We start from the raw sequence: 9,968 nt of genomic DNA on the forward strand, positions 1-9,968 counted from the left end.
CCATCTGCTAAACAGGAGAATTCTGTAATACAGCAGCAATGTGGGGCTGTTACAATCCAACTCCAGCAAGCAGCTAATTGGCTGCTTATGAATTATTCACCCCCCTGAGGGAACTGAGCAGTGCATTGGTCTACCTGCAGGAACTGGAGGGAGAGCCTTTATAGTTTCTAGACGCATGTGATCACAGATGGTGGGGCATCCGAAACAGGGAACCAGGCCAGAGCAGCCACATTACTGTCACAGTACCTGAGAGGCGATTCTGATGCAGTGACAACACAGTGCAGTGACTTTGAGCTGCAGATGAAAATCAGCCTTCCACCTGATGTCTCATTAATATGGCTGTGATGACATCACCTGGCAGCTTGACGGGGATACCTGAACAATATTTTCAGTGTCCATCCCATTTAGGCTCTTTTAGCTATAAACTAAAAATTAAATAGTAAACACTTCCAGATCATTCGCAGCGTTGCCTCGAGCTACAGTCTCCAAAATGGCCAAAGCACCGAAGCCCTGAAACAGTCCAGTCCACCAAAATGACTCATACGTGCAGCTGAAAATGATACTTTGCAGGAGCAAAGAGTGATCATCACCCACTGCTGTTCTCCATACTGAACACATTCTATGTACAGAGCAGCAGGACCTCAGTCTGTGCAATAAGCCGATGATACGTACGCTGCACCAGCGAATGCAGGGATGTGTTGCGTTGCAGCTGCGGTATGTGTGTGTGTGACAGAGAGAGAGTGAGGGAGAGAGAGCAGGGACCGGACAGTGCAGCATCACCGCTCTGCCTCTCCTGCAGAGAGCAGCCTCAGCACAGCGGGCCCATGTGACAGATGGATGCTGGAACGGAATTAGAGACAAGAAAAATCAGAGGGGCCCATCATCATCATCATCATCAGCCCTCTCTGCCTGACAACAAGGATTAAAGGCGCACCGCCACCAACACCACAATCACCACCACCATTGTGATCAGAAGAGAGCAGCAGCTCTCTCCCCGCATCCACCAGAAACATCCGCAACTAGCACACGTTTCCTCCCATTTCCCGCATTCGGGACACGCAGGACGCAAAACTGCATCACCCGGCATGATGTCAGCGGGGCAGGTGCGGTGACGCCGAGCGCGGTCCTCACAGCACCCACGCGTGATGTGGGAGCTTTCACTAACCTGTCTGTCCTTTGCCCAGCGTCTTCTCCAGGCGGTACGGTCCCACATAGTTGGCGTAATGCCCGCTGTTGGCGTCCTTGCCCGAAGAAGACATTTTTGGCGTGAAACGACTCGCGGGGGGGGGGGGATTTCTTTAGCAGGGGTCCGAGCGGTACGCGTCTCTGGGGCGAAGAGAGCAATTCCACGGAGCAGTGGAGTTCGCCTCGGTCACAGCTCCAGTCTGTGCTGTGCTGCTGGTGCTGGTGGCCGCTGCAATATTAGCGATCCTGTGTGTGCGCGTGTTAATGTGTATGTATATGTGCATGAGTGTGTGTGTTTGTATGTGTGTGTGTGTATCCACGTCCGTTGCTAACAGTCCTCCGCCGATTTCCTCAGTGCGGCTCAGATTGCGGTTTTGAATCGGGGTGTCATGATGTTCACGCCGGAGGAGCGGTGCGCTGCAGCCCCGTTGGGTGTGAGCTGATGACGGGACAGCTACTGCTGCTGCCTGGCGCCCCAGCAGCCTGCGTCAAGTCACAGCTGATGCCAGGAGAGTACTTCCGGCTCCACTGTACAAGGTAAAATGTCAAATATGAATCAAATGGTTTTTTTATAAGCTTTTATGGTCTTATTTGCAAATTTCTTTTCCTATTTATAAACCAAGAAGGTCCACAAAATGCAACAAAAGAGAAAAAAGCATCATTTCTGGTGTTTTGATGCTTTTGTTTCTTGTTCTTCAGAAACTCTTTTTCCTGGAATGGTAACCTTTTGGTTTCTCACTGTAAATTACATGTTTCACCAATACGCAGATGCGCTAACTAACTTAAGTTCATTTGATTTTCCATGAAAAAACCTTGGACTGATTCAGCACTGCAGGATAGATCTGCACCAGTGTTGATTTTTTTGTTATTACATGTTCAATTCTAAAGTGTAAGGGTTCCTTTTAAGCCTAAAAAAACAAAAATGATATTTAAAAATGATTTTGAAATCATAATATCTTCTGATTCAAATAATATTATCTCTTCTTATTCTGGCAAAGCTGTGTTTTGCTGAATTTATTATTTTTCTCTTTTAAAATTCCATTTATAGTGTCTGGTTTTAATTTGAAGGGCAGTTCTGACTTCCGCTTCCATTCCCGCTTGACGCAGCTGCTGTAATTATGAAGCGCACATGCGCACATATCTGGCATGGCAAGGATTTTCAATTGAATTTGGCTTGAGGGAGACAGTGGGGGATAAAAGGCTGCAACTGTTTAAAAGTTCCTTTAAAAAATAAAAAATATAAATAACTGAGATACGGCACAAAATCAAATATAGTGAAGCACAGAGACATCCAGAAATATTCTTTGCACTTGTTCATCTCATTTTTCTTTTCGTAATCTTTTAATTGATTTCTGCTGTAACCACTGCATTCTGTCAGACACTCAGTTGTTAATTGAAGGTGAAGAATCATTATGTTTGACTGTGGGTGGTTGTGTGCGTGGCGGTGGAGTACGACTAAATGTTACATGCTGGGACACTCTCACTTGATTAAACCAGCAGTTGGTGACAAAGACCATCTATCTGTCTCATCACTCCTCCACAACAAAGGCCTTTTGACCCAGCACGCTCAGTGGCAGATGGGCCCCCCACCTCCTCCTACCTTCCCTCCCACTTGTCCTTCTGCCTCCTCCTCCCCCAACACACACACACACACACACACACACACACACGTACACACTGTCAAAACCATGTCCCTAACAAAGACTGGCAGGGATGAGCGACGGTGCATTTTATTGCGATCAGACCTGGCTGTTGGTTGAGACCTCTGTCTACAGATCAGTCATAAGTCCTCTCATAGACTCATGCCACCGTGCGCACTTCCAGTAGGATCGCACCCCTTTGATCCCCGGTGGCTATAACACTGTTTAACAGCTGCAGACAGCTGTGGTGGTAAAGCTGCACTGTTCTAATCACCTGCAGTGAGTCTATGGGAGAACAGGACTGGCTGTTCAATGAGAACAAAAGTGCAAATAAGGTGTTGCGATAAGCTGACCCCAAATATCTTCTTTTTGTCTTCTATTCTTCATGTGGCATAACTCCCATATTGCTACAACATAGCAATATGGGAGTTATGTCACAGAGAGGAAATCTCCCTACAATAATCGTGTCATGCACAGAGGCTGTGACTCTCTTGTTTACCTAGCGTGCTGCCCAGAGGTGAGGCTCTCTTTAAATTCATCAACTTGCTGAAAATGAAAATGAAGTTGAAGCATGTTTTGGCACACTACAGGAGATCCTTCATGCATCATGGATCATGGATGGACAGCTAGAAAGATAGATAGATATACATATAATTAATAAATAAATAAAAAATACACGTAACAGTATTTCTGTAGCCTATTGATTACTAGATTACTGGAAAGGGGGTGGGATTAAATAAGCTTACGCTGCTTCCTGCTCCTTTTTGAACATGAAAGTTATTTGTAGTTTTGGTTGCTCGTTTTCCTTTTGTTTTGTTTGTTTATCTGTTTTTAATTCTATGTTGTTGTAATTTTTCAACATGTTCAAAATAAAGATTCAATCAATCAATCATAGAAAGGAGAGACGGCATGACTTTTACACAGTGATCTAAAAACAGTAGTGACCACAGTGAAAATGCCCTAGAAGTGCAAAGACATCTGATCTTCCATGTAAGATCCAAAAATTTAAAACAGGTAAGTTTTTATTGTCACAGGCCCATTCCCAGTCAAACTTCATAGGCATACACTTGGCTTATATATTAACATGCATACAGGAGAAAATAATAATGAAAGTAATGTTGGCACATGGTGACTTCACATCACCACATGGAGCCAGAACAGCATTCTTACTAAAGATATTCTTTTATTTGATGTGCCCATGATGGGGCAGGCAATTTTCCCAAGGGCCACATGAGAAACTGGGACTGCCGTGGAGGCCTAGTGAATTTCTAAACTACTGTTGGTAAGAACAGATGTTCCAATTAAGCAATGAAAATGTGAACTTCATATATTAAAAACATTACATTTTTTTAGCACTTGGCCCAGAGCCCAGAGCCACCATGTTCAGAGTCATGCTCCTCCAAAAGTGCAACAAACTGTCTGTGATGCAGTGCTGTTGCCCTTAAGGTCATTATTTTAGTTACAACATGGTTCATTTTTAGCATGAAGTTACAGAACACCTCCTGGTGTGCAATACACTGCAAAAATACCAACTCCAGTTCTGGATTCTTTCAGTTGTTTTATCTTGGATCTGCTTCAAAAAGCCGCCATTTTTCCCTGTAAGAGTTGGACAGCCATTGATTGTAACACCTGCCAATTTTGTCCCATTTCCAAGCATGCACTTACCTACATGAATAAATCACTTCTTGTCATAGTCCCTTTCATTGACCGAGTTGTTGTCTGCTCCTCCATAATCATAAACTCTTTCTTTATCCTGTGTACAAAGATGAGAAACGTGGGCTTCATCCAGAGCTGAGGAGAAAAGTCAAAATGATCTGCTTTTGTTTATCAAACGCTCCCCTATCACACAACGGCTTAGCTTCATTCCTGGACGTGTAAAGCTTGGTAAAAATAAAAAAGTCTGTGTTGCATTTACAGCTTTGCTAGCAAAGGTTTTGATTTCTCTGCATATTCGTTTTTTCAATGTGAGCTTACATCTTTCATGGCTAGCAGACTCACATCTCTCACAAAGGTGTGTTCCACCACATCCACTCTCATACACACAAGCACATACATAAAAAAATGCATTCACTTTCAAAATCAAAGCAACCAAGCTGTATTGGGATTTCCTATAAAAAACAGTAAGCCATTCTCTGATGTGTTTGCTGTCTGAAATAGGATAAATTGCGTGAGCTATACAATACGTCTGAATCCTAATTTCCCTTTGACGTCACAGAGCCCAGACAGGAACAGCCAAAAGGCCCAGTTGTCAAGGTGCTATACAAAACACAGGTCTGACCAATGAATGATTTTTAATTAGTTTTTTACCTTTAAGTGCAAACTGGGGCTGAAAAATCATGTTCCCCTCCTGCTGAGTATATACAAATGTTTCTGCGTAAGTGGGTGTGTTTTCTGTGTTCCTGACATTGGTGATGCTTTTCTGCAGTGCAGGACGAAGGCCGAGGGCCGAGGTATAAATATTAGGGGAATGGGCCACACAATGCACCCTTCACTTTTCAAGACTTCTCTGAAAAAAGAAGCTTAGCCCGCAGTCTGTTTCTGCATTAGTCAGCTCTATTGTGGCTGCCTTGCCAACAGAGCGGGATAATGCAGACACACACACACACACACACACACACACACACACACACGTAAAGAAAGAAGCCAAATGAGAGAAGATCTCCTCTGACAGCAGACTGATAGAGTGGATTGCGAGGCTGAGAGGAGGACAGAAACTTCATCAGTTTTTGTTTTTAGTCAGGAACATCACCATGGTGATGCAGCTGTTTATGACATATTCATCAGGGAAATACAGTGAGCCCTCACAGCTGATTTGAATATATTTTGCATCAACTAGAGTATGTGCATCTGTAGGAGTTTTTAATTAGCCAAACGCTGAATGCCTGGTTTTCAACAAACTGCCTCTCGTCAAAAATTTGCCCTCCTAATCTAATTTCAGTGCAGGTTTATTTTGGGGACAGGAGTGCAGAGTCTTTAGACTCTGAACTCCATCCTCCAAACTCAGCTGATTCGAGCCAGCAGAATTAAGCTGTGAGAGCACAGTTACCCCCCCCCCCCCCAAACTGTGGATATTTGAAGAGTTTTCCTCAAGATTTAGTGTGCATCATACCTCAGAAATAGCACTAGTGAAGGTTACTAATGGTCTTCTTATGGCCGTTGACATTGGTCTCATTTCTGTGCTTGTCCTGCTGGACCTCAGTGGATCATTTGATACCGATGACCACAATGTTTTACTGCAGATATTAAAACACACTGCTGGTATTAAAAGAATTGTACTGCGGTGAGCCTGAATCATATTTATCTGATAGATTCCAGCTTACAGGGTCTTTGTCACACACAAAAGTTAGACATGGAGTTCCACTGAGTTCTGTGCCGAGACCAATGCTTCCCTTCGACCAGGGGTGTCCAACTCCAGGCCTCGAGTGCCTAGATCTCACCCTGGGTCTGCACACCTGAATCAAATGATTAGGTCATTACCAGGCCTCTGGAGAACTTCAAGACATGTTGAGGAGGTCATTTAGCCATTTAAATCAGCTGTGTTGGATCAAGGACACATCTAAAACCTGCAGGACACCGGCACTCGAGGCCTGGAGTTCAACACCCCTGCCTTAGACGGTATTATTAGAAAACAGATCAGACATTTTCATTGCTATGCAGATGATACCCGGCTTTATTTATCTATTTATGAAGCCAGATCATACAAACCAAAATCCATGCATGTCTTAAAGGCATAAAAGCCTGGATGGTCTCTAATTTCCAACTTCTAAATTCAGACAAAATTGAGGTTACTGTACTTGGTCCTAAAAATCTTAGAAATATGGTATCTAACCAGATACTTACTTTAGATGGCATTGCCTTGTCCCCCAGTAACACTGTGAAGAGTCTCAGAGTCACCGTTGATCAGGACATGTCCTTCAAATATGCAGAGTGGCTTCATTCATTTGCATAATATTGTTAAAATGAGAAACATTCTATTTTTAGATCGATGCTGAAAAGCTAATTCAAGCAATTATTGCCTCTAGACGGTACTGTTGTATTCATTATTATCAGGTCACTCTAAAAGCTGTGTGACAAGCATCCAGAATGCTTTCTCCCATATCGGCTTCTTAATTGGCTCCTCGTTTAATTCTGAATTCAATTTAAAATCATTCTCCTCACATACAAAATCCTGAATCAGGCCTCATCATATCTTAAAGATGTGATAGTGCCTCATTATCCTAACAGCTCTCAGGCTCCTCTGATGTGGAACCAACTCCTGGTTGATAATCATGAGAGCGACACTGTCTCAGCTTTTAGGTTTCAAACTTTCCTTTTTTGGTGAAGCGCAGTGTTAGGCCTGATCAGGTGACCCCGAACCCTCCTGTAATTATGCTGTAATAGGCCCAGACTACTGGGAGCTTCTCGTGAGTGCTTCTGCTCTTTTCACACTCGGTGTTTATTCACCATTACTGCATTTCATTCTTCTTATTGTTATTACTAGTAATAATAGTAATGAAGTTGATACGTATTACAAAAAGGGAAACAACTATTAGTGTAATGGGTCAGTGCAATATCAGGACAATGAGGGCATGTGTAATATTGGGGTTTGTTCAATATAATTGAATATTGTGCTCTGTTGTCTACTCTTCTTGTCATTGTTTGTTCTAATATGATGTGATCACTGTTTTTGTCTCTATCTACATGGGCTGTAAATAGTGTCTCTGTATGTTTTTACTAACATACGCTGCATGTTAGTAAAAACATACAGCAACCTGCCAGAGGGTGTACAGATGGAAATTAGCCTAATGGCATATTTACATTTGTTACAAATATTCATTAATATGGATTGTCCCTCTTTCTAAATAAAAAAAATTAACAAATGAAATTTAATTCATAGCTTTATTACTCGGTGTTATCACTCCAATTCTCTTGTTTTCCAGTTATTCCTGTGTTGAATGCTCCCTGCAGGACCCACGTCCCTGTGTGAGAACAGTCTGGCACAATACTCACCTCTCTGGCTTACCTGCTTGTCCGTGGTGCTGACTTGCCAAAGAAACCTTAACCAGAGGCTCTCGCTGTTGTGTTCCTCTTGCGACCTCCTTACCAGTTTCCCAGTGGCTGCCCAGTTGACAGGTTTCCCTTGCCATTATCAAATCTGTGTCAATAAAACCTTTGAACTATAACCAGTTAAGTCTTGGCTCGTGCTTTTGCAGTCCTAAAACTGGTATTGTCTTTGCCAGTCCATGCATACAAACACTGTTAATTGCGATTTTGCACATTTGCATATTTGGAAGATAGACAAGCCGTTCCTGTCAGTTTAAACTGACTCGTTTGTAGTTCAATGCAAATCAGCTTGTTTTTCTGAAGCATTTTTGATACCACCAAATTGGAAAACACACATTTCCCCAGAAATCATAAAACAAAACTTCACAGAGAAAATTAGCAGGGAGTTACAGTTTATTGCTGTTGTCAGCACATTAAATATTCAGGCAGAAATCTCAGCCAAGTGTAGACTGTGCTCCCCTCTATACATTTAAATGAGCTGTTTTATGTATTTAGTGTTCAGCTCTATAACAAAAGAGTAATAAAAGTGCAGGAAGTGAAGGAAAACATGGCAATAATCAAAGAAAAAGTTCTGCTGCGTGCCTTCACCATGACTTCCTCCTTCATGGGTCCTCTGTAAGTGTGTGTGCTCTTCTGCATTTGCAGCATGTTGCATAGATTTGGACACTCTTCCTTTTGTTAATGTCCTAATCTTAATTTCATTAGCAATGCCCCGTGATCCACCCCACACGCCAACACACTGCTTCCTCTACTGTTCCACTCTTTAACGGTGGTGCATATGCACAGTTTGCAGCACTGTTGTATTTCATAGAGAAAGAAGCAGGACGTCTCAGTGAGCACTCAGAGAGGATGAAAGCCGACTGAGAACAGGCCAAACCAGTTCCTGGGTCTTCTGAGTCAGTGTATGGTCAGCTGGGTCAAACACTGCAGTCAGTCAGGAAAATGAAAACAGCGTTAAATTGAAATTGGATTAAAAAGGAGCAGTTGAACAGATTCCTATTTAAAATACTTAAAATAGTCTGAACAAGGCCAGATTTAAGAAACTCAAAAGGACTCTGAAAACACCAAACTGAATGCAGGACATCTACAGAACATTTTATAACTTTGGATGGACCATAAAGTCTAGAACACATCCAGATCCCTGGGGATGATATGGGTAATGGATCTAACAATGTGATGGAGAGTAATTTATAACATATTTTCCATCTTTTCAACAAAATATTTCAGGAACTTCAAACATTCTTCAGGACAGGACGCAAAAACAGGTGCTGGCACATGGTTTGCTGTTGATGTTTTGAGCTCAGAAAGTGAGAGAGTCTCTCAGTTAAATAAAGACTCTTTAATATGGAGGCGACGAACTGTTCAGACTTTTTCAGCTCCTTTACATCCTGTTTTAAGCTGTTCGTGAACATCAGTGGTTTTAAGTTGCTAATTGCCAGCCTCAGCTTAGTTGCTTTGTTAGTTTTGCATGTTGCAGTTCATCAAGGACAGCTCCCACCCTGGGTTTGACCTGTTCAAGCATTACAGGTGCATCAGCACAAAGACCAACAGGCTCAAGAACAGTTTCTTCCCCAAAGCCAAGACCACCCTGAACTCACACATGCACTGATATCACAGTTCCACCCCCACCCCCCTCTATAAACCACCACTGTGCAATACTTAATTCCATATGCAATGACCCAAACTGTAAATACATAACACTATTTATTTAAGTATTTATTTCGTTTTTTTGATATTTGTACATTTTATATAAATATATTTTTTTCTTGTTTTTCTAAATAGTGTTCATGTATATATATTGTTGCAGAAACTGTGCAGTCCCCCCTTTCTTCTCCCACATGTTTGCACTGAGTTGGCAATGCTCTGTATCTCATTGTGCATCTGTATAGTGACAATGAAGGTATTCTATTCTATTCTATTCTATTCTATTTAGTTTCTTGTGTCTGTGTTTGGCTTGTGTTTGAATGGCACTTGATTCATGTAAAGTCATTTAATTAAGTTCCTCATTGAGGTAAAAACTTAGTGAATAGTGTAAACATGTATCGATGATGATAATCCTCTTTCAGTTCACATTTAGCCTGATCAGCACAAGTGTTAATA

The 9,968-nt window shown here is 42.2% G+C and overlaps 1 protein-coding gene and 1 long non-coding RNA gene across 10 annotated transcripts in view; one reads left to right on the top strand and one right to left on the bottom strand.

Moving 5' to 3' along the window:
• The window catches only part of LOC146394208 (serine/threonine-protein kinase BRSK2-like), a 142,501-nt gene extending 140,836 nt beyond the window's left edge, over positions 1-1,665 (bottom strand). For 3 of the 9 annotated variants that reach the window (XM_084918996.1, XM_084918883.1, XM_084918806.1), the window contains exon 1: positions 1,166-1,664. In XM_084918996.1, coding sequence (XP_084775122.1) covers positions 1,166-1,259 — 94 coding nt within the window. In that variant the 5' untranslated portion in view covers positions 1,260-1,664. Of the gene's footprint in view, positions 1-1,165 lie in introns of all 9 variants that reach the window. The other 6 variants (XM_084919392.1, XM_084919237.1, XM_084919158.1 and 3 more) reach the window with 4 other exon arrangements.
• LOC146394209 (uncharacterized) lies at positions 1,628-7,987 on the top strand. Its single transcript, XR_014799245.1, has 2 exons — positions 1,628-1,722; positions 7,745-7,987. It is a non-coding gene; the product is annotated as an uncharacterized LOC146394209 (long non-coding RNA).
• The last annotated feature ends 1,981 nt before the right edge of the window (positions 7,988-9,968 follow it).

Source organism: Perissodus microlepis, chromosome 1, assembly GCF_051167445.1.
Source record: "Perissodus microlepis isolate ML-2025 ecotype Zambia chromosome 1, ASM5116744v1, whole genome shotgun sequence".
In the NCBI taxonomy this organism is placed as follows: domain Eukaryota; kingdom Metazoa; phylum Chordata; class Actinopteri; order Cichliformes; family Cichlidae; genus Perissodus; species Perissodus microlepis.